Source organism: Giraffa tippelskirchi, chromosome 6 (genome assembly GCF_054371585.1).
Source record: "Giraffa tippelskirchi isolate mGirTip1 chromosome 6, T2T-mGirTip1v1.2.pri, whole genome shotgun sequence".
NCBI lineage: Eukaryota > Metazoa > Chordata > Mammalia > Artiodactyla > Giraffidae > Giraffa > Giraffa tippelskirchi.
The window spans coordinates 14,813,980-14,834,136 of NC_137280.1; the positions used below are offsets into that span (position 1 = coordinate 14,813,980).

The 20,157-nt window shown below is 38.4% G+C and overlaps 1 protein-coding gene and 1 long non-coding RNA gene across 5 annotated transcripts in view; both read right to left on the reverse strand.

Moving 5' to 3' along the window:
- Nucleotides 1–20,157, reverse strand: part of STK3 (serine/threonine kinase 3) — a 294,249-nt gene that overhangs the window by 131,019 nt on the left and 143,073 nt on the right. For all 4 annotated transcript variants that reach the window (XR_014057367.1, XR_014057366.1, XM_081503347.1 and 1 more), the window contains one exon: nucleotides 1,647–1,784. Coding sequence is in view for 2 of the 4 variants with exons in the window: in XM_081503347.1 (XP_081359473.1) it covers nucleotides 1,647–1,784 (138 nt within the window). In the remaining 2 variants the exon portion in view is untranslated. The remainder of the gene's footprint in view (nucleotides 1–1,646; nucleotides 1,785–20,157) is intronic.
- On the reverse strand, nucleotides 9,276–19,593 carry LOC145511012 (uncharacterized). The gene is made up of 2 exons (XR_014057370.1): nucleotides 19,494–19,593; nucleotides 9,276–13,799 (listed from the first exon to the last, which is right to left on the reverse strand). It is a non-coding gene; the product is annotated as an uncharacterized LOC145511012 (long non-coding RNA).

Consider the following 20,157-nt stretch of genomic DNA (forward strand, 5'->3'; position numbering starts at 1 on the left):
AGAATCCCTTGATCACTGTGTGATCTTTCGTGAGTTACTGAACTTTTCTGGGCTTCAGTACTCTTATATACAAATTAGAGAATTTTACTGGAATATTTCTTAAATGCTTTTCCACTGTAAAAACGCAAGGTTAAAAACAGAATTTCTTTAAAGAGATTAGAAAAGATTATGGAAGAAAGACCAGAAAGAAATATTGGTTAAATTATTCAAAAACCAGTCATTGGATGTATTTGGATTTACTTTCATCATCAGATTTTATACTATTTGTCCCTTTTTTTGGTTATTTCCCCTCCCCTCTTCTTTCTTGTCTTCTTTATGGTTAAATAATTTAGACATGCAACACAATAACAATAGCAATAGGTCCTTGATTTATGTGCTTAAAATTCCTTTGAAGTGCTGACAATATTTCAAAAATAATGCTTCAATTAATTCACTTTTGAAAGGTAATATGGGCACATAAAACCAAACTCAAAAGTCTTAAGAAGAGTCTTCGGCAAAAAGAAAGTTTCCATCCCACTGCTGCTTCTCAGCCATGTAGTTACCTTCTCTGGAGGCCATTTTCTTGCTTATTTTTCTAGAGCTACTCCACTATAAGCATTGACATATGTATACACACATATATGTGTATGTGGGTGTGTGTATTTTGCCAATAACTGCCCTCAGTAGATCTCCAATTTGTTGACAGATATTTATGTTGTTTCCAATCTTTTGCCATTATAATGGTTTATGAAGATTTTTTACACTTATGTTATTTCACACGTGGTTAAATTTCTCTGTAAATTGCTAGAAGAGTAACTGCTGGGTCAAAGAATATATGGTGTTTTATTCTAGACAGATTTTGCTGAACTGCCTTTCATGGAAACTGAGTATTAAGCTAAATTTTTGTAACAATAAACCTTATATTAAAGGGCTAGTTTCTAACATTCTCAATAATTCCTTTTTTAAAAAACATTACCTTGGAAAAATCACTTTTTATAACTATGTTTTTGATTCTTTTGTCACTTAAAAAGAACTATTCTCCAAATATCAAGTTTTGTTAACATGTACACTTAATGTCAATACAGATTAAAAAAAAAAAAAAAAGCCTCCTGACACTCTGGATACAAAGTCTACTTGTACAGGGACAGTGAAACTCTTCATTTAGGTCATCTTGCAACCAGTATTTACAACATGCGATCTTCTCAAGGAGTTCAGGGATTTCATATTTACATATCTTACAGGGCAAAAAGTCAAAGAAGAAATGCTGGGTCAAGGAATAATACATCTGGAAGTTAAAACATAAGAAACAGTAACAATGGAAAAGAAACTCATTTCTGAAATGAGAACCCTACAGAAGTTTAGTTATAACACAATTTGAGGAAGAAAGAACTGGCAACAAAAATTAGTGGGGGAGGGGGGAGGGCAGAAAATTGAACTTGGAAAACAAAATTTGAAGATGAGAGAAACACAACATACAGGAGAAGAAAGGGGTATGTGTCTGTCTGTACATCAATCCATATTTCCTGGAAGGTTTATATCTTTACAAATGAGTTAACAAATAAATAAATAAATACATAAATGAAACTCATAATGATCTTGGTCAATGTTAGAAAAAGCTAAAAGGTATACAAAGACAATATCCACCTGTTAGAGACACAAGCACTGACCTGTAAAAGTTGTGTTGCAGTAGCTCTCTGCTCAGGATTCTTCACTAGGCACTTTTTAACAAAATCGGTGAAATCATCAGACCAAAGTTCTGGCTTCCTGAATGTTGGTGGTGGGTTTGTGGGAATCATAAATATAGCCTGATACAAATGAAAAATCCAAAAGACACAGTAAGAATCACAATAACACACCAAATAAACAAATCTCTTTATCTATCTTTAATCAGACTCAAAAATCTGAAAAACAAATTTAAGCTCTTCTAGGATTTCCAGTCAAATTGCAATTCAGGAAGCAAAGCCATCTGCTACTAATGTAATCATTTCCCATTAAATTTCCTCTATTTGAATTGTAGCTCATTGAGCACATCATTCTTTATTTTATCTGTTATTTTTAATCAGTCACCAAAGAAGACTGTATTTCTAACCCTTTTACCAAACTGAGGACATTCTCTGGTTAAATAGATATATACTTCAATTTTGTATTGCATGCCAGACTTGTTTCCCATTTCAGTATTTTTTTTCAGTACTGCTATTTAGAATGGCTAGCAGCAGCCTAATTTGCTTCTGCAATTCAGAATATTTAAGTACAAATACAATTACTACTGTGGTTTGAAATAATACTTGACGGAAGCAAGTCTTTAATTTCTCTTTCTAAATATATGAGTCAAGAATCCAAATTAAAAGTTTTAAAAGTAATATACCACTTTATCACTAATGATTTAATATTAATAACTTATGGTGGCTCAGACTGTAAAGAATCTGCCTGCAATGTAGGAGACCTGGGTTCAATCCCTGGGTCGGGATGATCCCCCGAAGAAGGGAATGACTACCCACTCCAGTATTCTTGCTTGGAGAATTCCATGGACAGAGGAGCCTGGTGAGTTACAGTCCATGGGGTTGCAAAGAGCCAAACACGACTAAGCAACTAATACTTTCATTTCTTCACTTTCACTCATGATAATACATTCAGAGAGCTCAAAAATTCAAAAACTTTAAAAAAGTCTCCCTGTCATCTTGTCTTCATAGCTACCCAGTTATCCTTTTTTTTTGACCAAGAGAATTAATTCCTAAAGTTCTTAGAAAATCACTGTATGCAATGAATTAACTTCTCTCCTGGGCTGTAGAATAACTCCTGATAAAATACCATCACTAAAACATTTTCTTTGAAAGGATATGAAAACCATAATAAAATTAAAACAAATGTATCCTGCACACAACGAATACTAGATATCATCACTTTCATTTCCACATAATGTTATTTAAAAAAGACAAGAGACAAACACAGCAATGACAAAAATTTTACAAAGTAAAATGAACTCAATCATATTATAACTACCTATAGTTTAAGAGGTAAGTTTATATATAATGACAGAATCAACATTACAGGTGACATAAGGAAAAAATGGCTTTCTGTCAATCAATATAGACATTCACAGTAAACAATATACATGGGCCTCCTAAAGGCACAGTATACACAGGCCTCTCAAAGATGTATTCAGGGGTGAAGCATCCACAATACCTCCTTTCTAGACTTCGGTATTCTCTGACTATCCAGAAGAGAGGTATCCATCTCTGCCCTAGCTCATTTCTTCCCTGGGTTTTGCTGGTCCTCTCTCTTCATGTCCCCTTCATGGATCACAGCCTTGTTGTGATGAAGAGGCTTGTGTAACTCAATGAAGCTATGGGCCATGTGATGCAGGGCCACCCAAGATGGACGAGTCATTGTGGAGAGTTCTGACAAAATGTGGTCCACTGGTGGAGGGAATGGTAAACCACTCCAGTATTCTTGCCTCGAGAATCCCATGAACAGTATGAAAAGGCAAAAAGATGTGACACCGGAAGAAAAGCTCCCCAGGTCGGAAGATGTCCAATATCGTGGGGAAAGCAGAGAAATAGCTCCAGAAAGAATGAAGAGGTTGGGCCAAAGCAGAAATGATGCTCAGCTGTGGATGTGTCTGATGGTGAAAATAAAGTCCAATGCTGTAAAGAACAATACTGCATAGGAACGTGGAATGTTAGGTCACTGAATCAAGGTAAATTGGCTATGTCAAACAGGAGATAACAAGAATAAACATCGATATCTTAGGAATCGGTGAATCAAAATGGACCAGAATGGGCAAATTTAATTCAGATGACCATTATATCTAGTACTGTGGGCAAGAATACCTTACAAGACATGGAGTAGCCCTTATGAGGGCTACAAAAGAGTCTGAAATGCAGTACTTGGATCCAATCGCAAAAACAACAGAATGATCTCTGTTCATCTCTAAGGCAAACCATTCAACATCACAGTAATCCAAGTCAATGCCCCAACCACTAATGCTGAAGAAGCTGAACTTGAATGACTCTATAAAGAACTACAAGACTTTCTAGAACTTACACCAAAAAAAGATGTCCTTTGCATCCTAGGGGATGGTAGTACAAATGTAGGAAGTGAAGAGATACCTAGATAACAGGCAAGTTTGGCCTTGAAGTACAAAATGCAGCAGGGCAAAGGCTAACAGAGTTTTGCCAAGAGAACACACTGGCCATAGCAAACACCCTCTTCCAACAACACAAGAGACGAATCTACACATGGACATCAGCAGACTGTCAATACCGAAATCAGACTGATTGTATTCTTTACAGCCAAGGATGAAGAAGCTCTATAAAGTCAGCAAAAACAAGACCAGGAGCTGACTGTGGCTCAGATCATGAACTCCTCATTGCAAAATTCATGCTTAATTTAAAGAAAGTAGGGAACACCAGTAGGCCATTCAGGTATGACCTAAATCAAATCCTAAAAGATGATGCTGTTAAAGTGCTGCATTCAATATGTCAGCAAATTTGGAAAACTCAGCAATGGCCACAGGACTGAAAAGGTCAGTTTTCATTCCAATTTCAAAGAAGGGTAATGTCAAAGAATGTTCAAACTGCTGTACAGTTGTACTCATTTCACACACTCTTAAGGTAATGCTCAAAATTCTTCAAGCTCGGCTTCAGTAGTGACTGAAGAACTTCCAGACATACAAGCTGGGTTTAGAAAATGCAGAGGAACTAGAGATAAAATTGCAACATCCACTAGATCAGAGGGAAATCAAGGGAATTCCAGAAAACCATCTACTTGGGCTTCACTGACTATGCAAAAGCAAAAGCTTTTGACTGTGTGGATCACAACAAACTATGGAAAATTCTTATAAAGAGATGGGAATACCAGACCACCTTCCCTGTCTGCTGAGAAACCTGTACGCAGGTCAAGAAGCAACAGTTAGAATCATACATGGAACAATAGACTTGTTCAAAATTGGAAAAAAAGAGTACAACAAAGCTGTGTATTGTCACCCTGCTTATTTAACCTATATGCAGAGTACATCATGTGAAATGCCAGGCTGGATGACTCACAAGCTGGAATCAAGACTGCCACAAGAAGTATCAGCAACCTCAGATACACATGTTACCACTATAACGGCAGAAAAGTGAAGAGGAATTAAAGAACCTCTTGATGAGGGTGAAAGAGGAGAGCAAACAAGATGGCTTAAAAACTCAACATAAACTAAGACTGTGGTATATCCAGTCCCATCACTTCAAGGCAAACAGAAGCGGGGAAAAAGTGGAAATAGTGACAGACTTTATTTTCTTGGGCTCCAAAATCACTGCAGACAGTGACTGCAGCCATGAAATTAAAAGACACTTGCTCCTTGGAAGGAAAGCTATGAGAAACCTAGACAGCATATTAAAAACCAGAGACATCACTTTGCCAACAAAGGTCCACATAAGCTAAACCTATGGTCTTTCTAGTAGTCACGTATGGATGTGAGAGCTGGACCATAAAGAAGGTTCAGAGATGAAGAATTGATGCTTTCAAATTGTAGTGCTGGAGAAGACTCTTGAAAGTCCCTTGGACAGCAAGGAGATCAAACCAGCCAATCCTAAAGGAAATTGGTCCTGAATATTCATTGGAAGGACCAATGCTGAAGCTGCAGTTCCAATATTTTGGCCACTTGATGTGAAGACTCATTGGAAAAGATCCTGAAACTGGGAAAATTGAAGGCAGGAGGAGAAGGGGATGACAGAGGATGAGATGGTTGGATGGCATCATCAACTTGATGGACATGAATCTGAGCAAGCTCTGGGAGCCGGTGATGGACAGGGAGGCCTGGCATGCTGCAGTCCATGGGGTTGCAAAGAATCAGACACAACTGAGCAACTGAACTGAACTGAACACACAAAAGCATGGTATTAGACTTCATATGGAATTAAAAGATGCAGCAGGAAATATAGTCACTGTCCTTAAGAAACTTCTAACTCAGTCCAGTAATAAAAGAACAGTAAAAGATTTAAAGAACTATACAATGATAAAGAAAATCATATAAAGCATTAAGGAGAGAGGTCATTCTCCTTAGAATAGGATAAGGAAAAGTGAAATAAAGTTGTTGGGAGGAGCAGAGAACAAGCTGATTATCCTATAAGGGACTAAGAAATGATAAGATTAGAAGAGGAATGAAGGATATGGAGTTTGGTCAGCAAGAAAGTGCACAACTGAAAGAAGTTGGTTCCTACCCCCACCCCCATGTGTGTCTTTATATTTTTGCTTTTAATCAGGGTTTGTGTGTGACCTAAGAAAAGGATTAAGAAAAAACAAACAAACCTCGAGTATTCTAAATGTGGCTAGCATAGAGGTCTCAGGATGAGTCATAAACAGTTTTAAACTGGGATGGTATCTACAGGAACGAAATGGAAGAAACAAGGTATACTCACTACAAGGGCTTCCCTTGTGGCTGAGCTGGTAAAGAATCCACTGGCAAAGCGGGAGACCTGGGTTCAACTTCTGGGTTGTGAAGATCCCCTAGTGAAGGGAAAAGCTACCCACTCCAGTATTACACCTAAAGGGAAAGGCTACCCACTCCAGTATAATGCTTAAATTTAATGCCTGAAACTATAAAATCTCTAGAAGGAAAAGCTTCATGACATTAGTCTTGGCAATAATATCTTGGATATGACATCAAAAGCTCAGGCAAAAATAGCTTACAGACTCTAGGAGTAAAAATAGTGCTTCATCCTGCACTTTTCCTCAATTTAAGTTTTAGGAGTGACCTTTGATTCTGAACGTTTGTTGATGTTTATCTAGGATAATGGGGAAAGCAACACGGAGGAATTCGGAGAAAAAAAAAGTGTGGTTTTACAAGGACCTACTGTATAGCACATGAGATTCCCCAGTGGCTCAGCAATAAAGAATCCTCCTGCAATGTAGGAGATGCAGGTTTGATCCCTGGGTCAGGAAGATCCCTGGAGTAGGAAACAGCAACCCATTGCTGTATTCTTGCCTGGAAAATCCCACAGACAGTGGATACAGTCCATGGGGTCATAGAGTCAGACATGACTAGGCATGCACACACACACACAAATAACTGAATCACTATGCTGTACAGCTGTAACTAACACATTATTAATCAACTATACACCAATATAAAATAAAAAGTTTTAGCCACACTGCTGGTATAGTGGTATCATGCAAGATTCCCATTCTTGTGACCCAGGGTCGATCCCTGGGCAGCGCAAATTATGCTTTGCATTTTGGGGCTTCCCTAGTAGCTTGGGCTTCCCTTGTGGCTCAGCTGGTAAAGAATCCACCTGCAACGTGGGAGACCTGGGTTTGATCTCTGGGTTGGGAAGATCCCCTGGAGAAGGGTAAGGCTACCCACTCCAGTATTCTGGCCTAGAGAATTCCCTGGACTGTATAGTCCATGGGGTTGCAAAGAGCTGGACATGACTGAGCGACTTTCACTTCATTTGACTTCACTAGTAGCTCAGATGGCAAAGCACCTGCCTGCAATGCAGGAGATGTGGGTTCAATCCCTGGGTTGGGAAGATCCCTGGAGAAGGAAATGGCAACCCACTCCAGTACTCTTGCCTGGACAATCCCATGCACAGAAGATCCTGGTGGGCTACAATCCATGGGGTCGCAAAGAGTTGGACATGACTGAGTGACTAACACACACACACTACAGAAAAAGAAGCAAGAGTACATCCTAACGACATTGTTTGAGGGGCTAGAGAAAAGGAAAAACAAAACATTACTCCAGAATTCAAGAAATAAAAAACAGACACCTTAATTACAGGGCATTCAGGTATTCTAACAATTTACTATATCATTCTTCTGAGAGCCCTCAATATATTCGGCAGTTTACTAAAATGTGTTATCACTGGTTATCACTGGTTCCTAACTTGGAAAGTTATGCAAAAGACTTTCTGTGGACAAGGCAATGAAGATTCAATATCCCAATCTGTTTATTCTAGGGTAAGAGTTAATCTCTTTATTACTATACTCATCTTCTTTGAAAAAGAGAAAATCCTTTAATAGAAGAGAACATTCTTATTCATCTTACATCACATTACACATATGACATCTAAGATAGTCCTTCAAAAGCAGTGTAGCCAGTTTTATGACACAATGAGCATCTACCAAGTGACAACTATGTACCAAGTATTTTCTGTGCGTTCCTATGTTTTATTAAAAGAAACAGCAGACTGATAAGTCACAGGCCAGAGAGCATCAGCGGATACATTTTGTTCGGGCAACACTGAGTTCACAGTCCCATAAGGTAAAAATGTGCTGGAATTAGACTGCTTCTACATGAGATGTATGTTTTCCCTTTTACATGGACCCCATCTAGCCTGGCTCAGTTTTATATTTTATCAGATGGCCCCCATTACATATCTAACTTTGTAAGCCCTGATATTACAGATTTTAAAGTAAGACACATATCTTGAACGCACCGAGCTTGCAATCAAATTGCGGGGGGTTGGGGGGGGCATATGTGAAAAAACAGCAAACAATGGAGTGCTAGAAAATAAAATTCTTCTGCAAATAACTTAAATAATCTCAGCTCCACAGTTTGAAACCACAAAAAAGAATTCGCCTGCAATGCAGGAACCGTACAAGATGAGGGTTCAATCCCTGGGTTGGGAGGATCCCCTGAAAGAGAGCACCCCCATACTCTTGCCTGGAGAATCCCAAGACAGAGAAGCCTGGCAGGCTACAGTTCATACAGTTGCAAAGAATTGGACACAACTGAAGCTACGTAGCAGGCACGCATGCACACATTCCAGCTTTAAGGAGGGGCAAAATGGGGTTAATATCAGCTGTGGCAAAAGGCACACAAATACACCTGCTACTTCAAATTAGAGAATAAAAATAAATCTGAACTCTCATCTCTGCGAAACAGTTCAAAGCACATATGTACATAAACCCCTATAGAGACTGACCTCAAACTGCAGGTATATGATACTAGATTGTCTAGATAAATGCTGTTCATCTGCCCTTCTGTTACAAATTGATGGATAACAACTCAGCGATTTATGTCCTTGAGCTAATGCTCTCCTTTGAACTTTGAGCCAGTGAGTGAGCTGCAGTCTTATCTTCAGATAATCTTAACATATAAGGCTCACCTTAGCAGTAGCTATTATAAATCCAAGGATAAAAAGCTTAACTCTAAAGCTTATTTGCCCAGTACTATCATAAAGTGATCCTAAAATGTTCACATTCTATTCTCAAACAAGCACTGAACTGCATACAGTTCAAACAAATAAGTCTTAATATATGATCTACCAAAATGGAGAGGCTCTAAAAGTCTCCAGGGAAAACACTAGACATTTTATTTCCTTTTCTTTTTAAAGTTAGATAATAACAAACTGACAGATTTTTCTCACAGACTTGACTTTGTTCAGCTAATTTAACCTAATCATGAATCAGAGAGGATCCTCTTAAGAATTGCCAGGTTTTGTATGAGTTGATTAGGTAACAGGCCTCTGCTGTAGAAAGTTTTGGCATTCAGTGGCTAGCCTTATCCTAACAATTCACTCCCTTCCTTGACACCAACCAAATCACATGGACACACATTACAGCCATAAAATTTATCTTATCTCTAACACCATTTTGATTGAAGAATGTTAGTACAATAAATGATATGATTATCTTTGTGTTTGTTTCTACACAACATGTTGCTTAACTACATAGTGAACCTCTGGTTGAGTTTTTTAAAGAACTTCCCTGATCACAAGTAGTCTAAGAAGCCAAGAACATTAGCGCCTCAAAACAACAAATTATCTTCATGCCTGGAATTTCACACCTTAGACTCCAGGAGCATCCAGAGGATGTGAAAAAAGCTGGAGCTGAGAAGCAACAATGCCTGAACTCTAATCTCAGTAGAGTGAGTCAATACATGTGTCTGAAGCTAAGGTAGCTAGGACTTGTGAATGTACAGGAGCAACGGACATGGTGGAATCACAAAGGGACCTGTGCCACTATTCAAGAACCTCACGTACATGAGCAAAAGGTTATCTTCCTAACAAGCAAATGAGATAAAGGATGAGAAAGCACTTCATTAAACTGTGAAGAACTAAAAACACATATAGCTGTCTTCTGACAGTGAACATAATACAGAGGTAGCAAGCTAAGTTAAAGTATATAATTCCTAAAAAGAATACACAGTAATAATACTTTTAAAAGATTATTACAAATCAGGTAGTAAACAGTGCAGTGGAATAAAGCCAATGCTGGACTCAAGTCAGAAACATAGGCTGGAGTCCTAAATCACCCTCTGGCTGTGTGGCCTCAGAATTTTCATGTAAGTGAGGTGGCAGGATATTTTTCAGATTCCTTTTTGGGTCTGAAAGACTCTGGCACTCTACCTAGCAATCTAGGTTAAGAGTTAAACCCTACTAGGAAAATACTCAATTGTTGGTTAAAAAGAATATGCAGGTAGAAGAGGAGAGTGAAGGATAACAAAAGGCCTGTATTAATATAAAAATACAACTCTAAAATTTTCTCACCACTCCCTTAAAAGCAACTTTAAATAGACAGAAGTTTGAAGAGAATATGAAGATCTAGAGTGATCCTTGCTCTCAGGGTGCAGTTTCTACAGTAAGCCCAAGGTTAGAGTATTGCAAGCATGACCTCATAATCGACTTCAGTTGCAGGAATTTCAGTAATCATTAATCTGGCTCATGAAGGCCAATCTGTCTGCCTAGGACTCAGATTAAGGGGAGGGATGTAGCTGATGCCCTGGCAGTCCAGGGTGAATAAAAGAACCAGCTCTAGAGGTCTGAGCCAGCTCTAGATGGCACTGGGTTACCATCACACCTCCATCATAAGCAGCCATCTGACTGACCTCTTTTACTTCTCTAAGCCTGTTTCCATACTTTAAAATTGAGAACAATATTAATAATGACAGAACAATAATAGAGCTACCTCATGAGGCTGTTCTGAAGTTTAAATGGGTTAATATTTGTAAAATACTTAGAATAGTACCTGCCACATTATAAATGCACAATAATGTTAGCTACTATTAATCCAATTTTACTGCTGAGGCTCACTTAATTAGCTTATTCAAGATCACACAGCTAGTAAAGTGGCTTTCAAAACTAGAAATCAGACCTATCTGGCTCCTTATCTACTTCACACTATCTCCATGTTTCCATTAAATTTCCGCCACAGATAATTCTATTATAAGATAAAGGCTCTGTAACACGTATTTGGTCTCCCAAAAAGAAAATGCAAAGCTATTTGTATAAAAATAATTATAGTTCACTTTCTGTAACTGTGGTAAAATGTAAATAAAAAATACCAATTAAGACATGGCCAAGTACAATACCATGTATCAACAAAATGGAGCAACATATTGCCATAAAAATGACAAGTGTATAAATTATAAAACCACAAAGAAATGTTTTATTGAAAGAAAAGTGAATTTACAATAGCCAAGACATGGACACAACACAAATGTACATTGACAGATGAATGGATAAAGAAGATGTGATATATGTATCATGTGTGTATACACACACACCTGCACACACACATACAATGGAATACTAATCAACCATAAAAAATGAAATAATCCCATTTGTAGCACATGCATGGACCTAGAGACTAATATACTAAGTGGAGTAAGTCAGAAAGAGAAAAGCAAACACCATATGATCTCACTAATATGTGGAATATAAAATATGATACAAATGAATTTATCCATGAAACAGAAATAGACTCACAGACACAGAGAATAGACCTGTGGTTACCAGGGGTAGGGGAGAGGGATGGATTGGAAGTTTGGTGCTAGCAGATGCAAGCAAGTATATATAGACTAGATAAACAACAAGGTCTTACTGTATATCACAGAGAATATATTCAATATCCTGTAATAAATCATGATGATAAAGAAAAAAGAAAATGGAAAGATATAATAAAAAAGAAAGGTAAAATGAGAAAACAAACAACAGTACAGAATGATTTGGTACAAAATCTCGAAAATTCAAAATATCAATTCACTGTCTACAGACTACATGTGCTGTGAGTCAGTCATTCATTGTGTCTGACTATTTGAGACGCCAAGGACTAGGGCCTGACAGGCTCCTCTGTCCATGGAATTTTCCAGGGAAGAATATGAGAGAGGGTTGCCATTTTCTACTCCAGGGGATCTTCCTGACTCAGGATTGAATCTGTATCTCTTGTGTCTCCTACATTGGCAGGCGGATTCTTTACCACTGCGCCACCTGGGATGGCCTGCATTGTACAAGACTGTGTAAGATTCCTTTAAAATTTTTTATTATAAAGGTCACTATATATTTATAATTGAACAAAGGCATCATTTAAAACCACTGCTTAAGCTATCACCCCTTTCAGTCTGCTTCTACAGGCACCTCTCATAGATGCACAATTTAAATTCCAATACCTTTGAATGCTTTCAGTTAAGTCTTAATCATCTTTCAAGGTTGAAATATAATATTCGTTTAATATAATTCAAAAATATCCATAAAATATGGCTATAGAAGAAATCAAAAGTGACTAAGAGCCAAAACTTAAGGAACTTTATAATTCTACTCTCTCTCCATCTCCAGAAATGGAATTCCTGTGTGTGATTAGCTCAATTAACTTTTTTAAGCACATAAAATGTATCCAAACATATAATATTAGAATTTATTCAAGAAGCTTAGACTCTAATGGGGTAGGAAAATGCATACCAGATCATGTCAACAAAACAGTGTAAGTGCTAAAATAGATGGGAACAATGGGCATTACAAAATGAGTTAGCTCAAATTGACGATTAAAGGAAAAATGAGAGGCTGGGTCCTAAAGAATGGAATGAGTGAGTTAATGAGGCACAGAGAAGAGAGCTGCATGTACTTCAAAGGTGTGAGGTCTGAAATACCAAGGGGTCGAGGAAGGAAACCAACTTATTCCTGGTGTGGGGCAGGAAATATTAAAAGATGAACCTGAAGTATCTTCTTGGCCCTTAAAGGAAAAAAAACAAAAATAAAAAACACAAACTAATCAAGTCTACCAAAAGAAGTTCAGAACTTGTAGAACTTAGCTTCACTCATAGTAGATTCAGATTTAATCTAAATCTGATCTGAGAACCAGGCACAGTTATTTTTTGTCTCCCAAGTAATCCTAACGTACAGCCAACACGGCGCACCACTGTGCTAGAACACAAAATATAAGGCAACGCACTATCACACCATACACCTCAGCTTCAGCACTCGGCATATTTTAACACGGACTCCAGTTAGTTTTAAACTCATTCTAAATGCTCTGAGTAACATGGAAACTACTTGAAGGCATAAACAGGCCTATCAAGTTTTGTATCCCCAGCAGCATTAGACCTAGTTATATATGCAGAGTAAAATTCAAATCTATACTAAGAGTGTCGATGTAAAAGATTCCAGTTAAATATGGTGACTTGATACACTGACTCACTCAACGGCATTCCAAAAATGCTACTAAAGGACAGTAGGAATTTTTTTAAATGCTTAAACTCCAGAGAGAAGGACAACAGCAAATATGGGATAGCAATAAAATTCTGAAAACAGAAAAGTAAATGGACAAGTCTTAACTCAAAAGATCTGAGGCATCAATGAGAATCAATCAACTCCCACCACGGAGGAGGGCAGGGCGGGGGAAGGCTATGAAATTGGAAGGACCAGATACATTTAAAGATAGAGGACATCTGTAGCAGTGAGCACACCCAGCATCCAAATTTTAGTTTCAAAAATGCCATTCCCACTGAAAGAAATCAGTGCTCCTTGAAGAAACAGTGTTGGGCCTTATTTCTGTAAGGAAGCACTCAAAGATTAATGAAATCATGCCAAAAGCCGCAGGACTAGCTGAACTTAGAAAAACTGAGCAGCCAAATAGTAATAATAGTGGCTATAATTATGGTGGTGGTTTAGTCTTCCAGTCGTGTCTGACTCTTTGTGACCCCATGGACTGTAGCCTGCCAGGTTCCTCTGTCCATGAGATTCTCCAGGGAAAAATCCTGGAGTGGGTTGCCATTCCCTTCTCTAGGGGATCTTCCTGACCCAGGAATCGACCCCCGGTCTCCCGCCGCATTGCAGGCAGTTTCTTTACCGACTGAGCTAACATACTGAATAAGATGAAAATCAATTAGCCTATAGTAATATTTTCATTTTTTCATTTCATTTTTCCATTAAAAAAATTTATTTGAAGTTAGAAGGCACACAGTTTTCAAGAATTTGTGGAAGTTTGTTATGGAAAACAGCAGCTCCACACTAATCCTTTCTTCTCCAGGGTAAACACCTCGCTGTTTTGCCTGATTTTTTAGGTATTTACTTCAGTTATATAAATAACATGATTACAATGGTACTTCTTGATTTTTCAGTTTGAGGCATAATCTTCTGATCCTCAACTACAGGAAGATGAACATGTAGCTTTCTTCTTCCTGCCCCTTCCCCAAGTACCTTTCCTCTTCCAAACTAGTTATTATTTTCTTTAAACTGATACTCAGTGTCTACAACAGTGTAACGATGTAAATACCATATATAGTAGCTCAGCCAGGTAGAAAATGATGATTTCTTTTCCTATCCTGCAAAATTTGTCTCTGCAGATGATATAAAGTGGTATTTTTAAAAAAGTTTAACAAAAGCTGTTCTTTATAGAAAAATACCAGCTAATAAACACACAATGACTGAATGACTTAGAAGATCAACATCTGTCACCCTCAAAGCACTGCAATGATCAATTTGGGCAAAGACCACCAGAGGATACTACTGCCAGGGAATGATTACTGGAGAAAGGATGCTTGCAAATTACAAAAGTACCCTTCCAGACCACTCAATAAATACAAAGGAGAAGACGTACCTTACAATAGAGAGATCTGCTCATTGTTATCTTAACTAAGTGATCAGACTTTACCAAGAGACAAACTGACAGTATGTGATTTCTGATACGACACAATATGAAAAACACACCATCACCCACGAAATCCTTCCCCAAAATATATAACCTGAATCTATTCTATCAAGGACAGGCACACTTTGTTCTATTGTGTTTTGCCTTACTGCGTTATGCATATACTGCGTGTTCTACAAACTGAAGGTCCATGGCAGCCCTGCGTCAAGCAAGTCTGTCAGCATCATGTGTCCAACAGCATCTGCTCACGTCATGTCTCTGTGTCACAGCCTGGTAATTCTTAAATGTTTCCTATTTTTTTGTTGTGTTATTATATTTGTTATGGTGCTCTCTGATTTTATAACTAGGACTTGCCGAAGATTTACAAGAAAAATGAGCATTTTTTTAAGCAATATTTTTAAATTAAGGAAAATACATTGTTTTTTTTTTAAACATAATGTTATTGCACACTTAACAGACTAAACGACAGTGTAAACATAACCTTTATATGCACTGGAGAACCAAAGAAATATGACTCACTTTACTGCAATATTTGCTTCATTGGGGTGGTCTGGAACTAAAACTGCAATATCTCCGAGGCACACTTGTACTGGAAATGAAGCTAGTGTAACAAAGAAACTGAATTTTTAATTTCATTTAAATTACTACTAGGTTGGTGCAAAAGTAATTGCAGTTTCTGCATTGTTAAAATTTGCCATTTGCTATTGGAATATATTCTTAATAAATGTAGTTATGTTATACATCATTTTAACACGTATTTCTCACTTTATGTTTTTTCACTAATGACTTATTACTTGCTGTTTATTTTATATTTATTTTAGACTATGGAAAATGGTATTAGACAAAAAGCAAATTCGAGCAATTTTCTTATTCAAGTTCAAAGTGGGTCATAAAGCAGCAGGGACAACTCGCAACATCAACAATGCATTTGGCCCAGGAACTGCTAATGAACGTACAGTGCAGTGGTGGTTCAAGAAGTTTTGCAAAGGAGACAAGAGCCTTGAAGATGAAGAGAGTAGTGGCGGCGATCAAAGTGGACAACGACCAACTGAGAGCAAGTATCTAAGCCGACCCTCTTACAACTACAGGAGAACTTGCCAAAGAATGCAATGTCAACCATTCTACCATCGTTTGGCAATTGAAGCAAATTGGAAAGGTGAAAAAGCTCAATAAGTGGGTGCCTCATGAGCTGACTGCAAATCAAAAAGAATCATCATTTTGAAGTGTCATCTTCAATGAACAATTTCTTGAGTGGATTGTGACGTGCAACAAAAAGTGGATTTTATATGACAACCAGCAACAAGCAGCTCCAGTGTCTGGACCAAGAAGAAGTGACAAAGCACCTTCCCAAGCCAAACCGGGACCCAAAAAAGGTCATGGTCACTGTCTGGTGGTCTGCTGCTGGAGTGAACCACTACAGTTTTCTGAATCCAAGAGAAACCATTCCATCTGAAAAGTATGCTCAGCAAATTGATGAGATGCACTGTAAACTACAACCTATGCAACCGGGACTGGTCAACAGAAAGGGCCCAATTCTTCTCCACAATGCCAGTCTGCACGTCGCACAACCAATGCTTCAAAAGCTGAACGAATTAGGCTACACAGTTTTGCCTCGTCTGCCTCCCTTGACCTCTTGCCAACCGACTACCCCTTCTTCAAGCATCTCTGACAACTTTTTGCAGGGAAAATGTGTCCACAACCAGCAGGAGGCAGAAAAAGCTTTCCAAGAGTTCATCAAATTCTGAGGCACAGATTTTTATGCTACAAAATAAACAAATTTATTTCTTGTTGGCAAAAATGTGATGACTATAATGGTTCCTATTTTGATTAGTTGAGTTTGAGCCTAGTTATCACTATTTAAAATTCATGGACCGAAACTGAAGTTACATTTGCACCAACCTAATCCACGTGAACTATTAGGCTGGTTTTCCTGATTTGTATCTTTTGTATTAACACTATAATCATAACTATAGTGCTTTCTTCAGTTCTGTGAGTCATTCTAACAAATTATTGAACCTGTGGAAGTGAAAGGAACTGACAAAATTATAGCCAGCCGGTACCAGTGACCGGAAGACCCCTGAAGCACAGCTGGTCTCTGAAGAACCAGCAGTTGTGCTGGAAACTGTGACCTTTAACTTGTGGGGTCTATGCCAACTCCAGGTGGTTAGCGCCAGATCTGAACTGCACTTCACTCCACTGGGGTTCAAACAGAATACCAAATTACAGGGCATTCAAACATGGCAAAGTATCGTGAAACTGATACACAAGTTTATACGAGAAGTACCTCAAGTGAAGGTGAAGAATGTTTCTCTACATTTTTTTTCTACAGTTGTGGTTGTCAAAGTGTGGTCCCCCCTTCATGAAGTCCTAGGGCCCATCAGGTCAAAGCTATTTTCATAAAAATACTAAGACATTATTCTCCTTTTTCTATTGACATTTGCACTAAAGGTAAAAAAAAAATAATGATGGGTAAAACTGCCGGACCCCTAGCACCAATCAAGATAGTGGAACCAAACTATCCTAGTAATCACTGTACTCTTTACTATGCAGTCACGGTTTTCTTTAAAAAAAAAAAAAAAAGTCACTTTCATTTAAGAATGTCCTTGATGAAAAAGAAAAAAACATTCATTTTTAGGAATCTTGATACCTGAATAAATACCTTTTTAGTATTCTTGTGATTAAATGAGAAGGAAGCATATACTACTTACGCTGCTATGAAAGAACAATGGTTGTCTCAATGAAAAAGCACACATGTGATTACAGTGCAAGCCAAACCATCACTTTTGAGGGGAACATCATTCTTACTTGAAGAAAAAAAAAAAGACTTGATAGGCAAACTCTTGATAATTCAGATTTGGGTACGTGGCAAACACTTCCTCAAAAATAAGCCAAGTGAGCCTATCACTTCAAGGAAAACACAGATACTTTCTGGTACCCACGATAAAATTCAAGCTTTCAAGTGAAAATTCAAATTTTCAAAAATTTTTGTTACTATGAACTTAATAACTTCAGTTCAGTTCAGTCGCTCAGTCGTGTCCGACTCTCTGCGACCCCATGAATTGCAGCATGCCAGGCCTCTCTGTCCATCACCAACTCCCGGAGTCTACACAAACCCATGTTCATCGAGTCGGTGATGCCATCCAACCATCTCATCCTCTGTCGTCCCCTTCTCCTCCCGCCCCCAATCCTACCCAGCATTAGGGTCTTTTCCAATGAGTCAACCCTTCGCATGAGGTGCCCAAAGTATTGGAGTTTCAGCTTCAACATCAGACCTTCCAATGAACACCCAGGATTGATCTCTTTTAGGATGGATTGATTGGATCTCCTTGCAGTCCAAGGGACTCTCAAGAGTCTTCTCCAACACCACAGCTCAAAAGCATCAATTCTTCGGCGCTCAGCTTTCTTCATCATCCAACTCTCACATCCATACATGACCACTGGAAAAACCATAGCCTTGACTAGACAGACTTTTGTTGGCAAAGTAATGTCTCTGCTTTTAAATATGCTGTCTAGGTTGGCCATAACCTTCCTTCCAAGGAGTAAGCGTCTTTTAATTTCATGGCTGCAGTCACCATCTGCAGTGATTCTGGAGCCCCCAAAAATAAAGTCTGACATTGTTTCCACTGTTTCCCCATCTATTCCCCATGGAGTGATGGGACCAGATGCCATGATCTTAGTTTTCTGAATGTTGAGCTTTAAGCCAACCCTTTCACTCTCCTCCTTCACCTTCATCAAGAGGCTCTTTAGTTCTTCTTCACTTTCTGCCATAAGGGTGGTGTCATCTGCATATCTGAGGTTATTGATATTTCTCCCGGCAATCTTGATTCCAGCTTGTGTTTCTTCCAGCCCAGCGTTTCTCATGATGTACTCTGCGTATGAGTTAAATAAGCAGGGTGACGATATACAGCCTTGACGTACTCCTTTTCCTATTTGGAACCAGTCTATTGTTCCATGTCCAGTTCTAACTGTTGCTTCCTGACCTGCATACAGGTTTCTCAAGAGACAGGTCAGATGGTCTGGTATTTCCATCTCTTTCAGAATTTTTCACAGTTTATTGTGATCCACACAGTCAAAGGCTTTGGCATAGTCAATAAACCAGAAATAGATGTTTTTCTGGAACTCTCTTGCTTTTTCGATGATCCAGCGGATATTGGCAATTTGATCTCTGGTTCCTCTGCCTTTTCTAAAACCAGCTTGAACATCTGGAAGTTCACGGTTCACGTATTGCTGAAGCCTGGCTTGGAGAAGTTTGAGCATTACTTTACTAGCATGTGAGATGAGTGCAATTGTGCGGTAGTTTGAGCATTCTTTGGCATTGCCTTTCTTTGGGATTGGAACGAAAACTGACCTTTTCCAGTCCTGTGGCCACTGCTGAGTTTTCCAAATTTGCTGGCATATCGAGTGCAGCACTTTCACAGCATCACCTTTGAGGATTTGAAATAGCTCAACTGGAATTCCATCACCTCCACTAGCTTGTTCGTAGTGATGCTTTCCAAGGCCCACTTGACTTCACATTCCAGGATGTCTGGCTCTAGGTGAGTGATCACACCTTCGTGATTATCTGGGTAGTGAAGATCTTTTTTGTACAGTTCTTCTGTGTATTCTTGCCACCTCTTCTTAATATCTTCTGCTTCTGTTAGGTCCATACCATTTCTGTCCTTCACCGAGCGTATCTTTGCATGAAATGTTCCTTTGGTATCTCTAATTTTCTGGAAGAGATCTCTAGTCTTTCCCAACCTGCTGTTTTCCTCTATTTCTTTGCACTGATCGCACTTAATAACTTACCAATACTTAAAATTAAAAACTGTTCTGATGAGACTAGTAGTGATACTGACAAATGTCATTTTTTTTTTTGTACTGTACATCAAAATGTGAAAGCTCTGCCATTACTCAGTGAATTAAGATGTTAACCAATCACATGGGAAAAGATACATTTAAAGCTCAAAACAGAACAATGGACTTTAATATAATCATTAAGAAAAGTTACTACTATGGTTTCTAATGCTAATACTGTCGGGAAGATCCCCTGGAGGAGGGCATGGCAACCCACTCTGGTATTCTTGCCTGGAGAATTCCATGGACAGAGGAGCCTCAGAGGACACTGAGGGGTCGCAGAGAGTCAGACACGACTAAGCACGCACAAAGGTAACAAGGGTGTTATGCGATAGAGGTGGCTCTGGCCCAAGGACAGTATTATGCCGAGTACAAATCAGTTTAACAAAAAAGTATTATAGGATGAAATCAATGTAATTTGAAATAAGAAAAACTAAAAGTAAATAACAAAAGGTATATTAAGAAAAAAAAAGAAAACACACAATTGAAAATGTG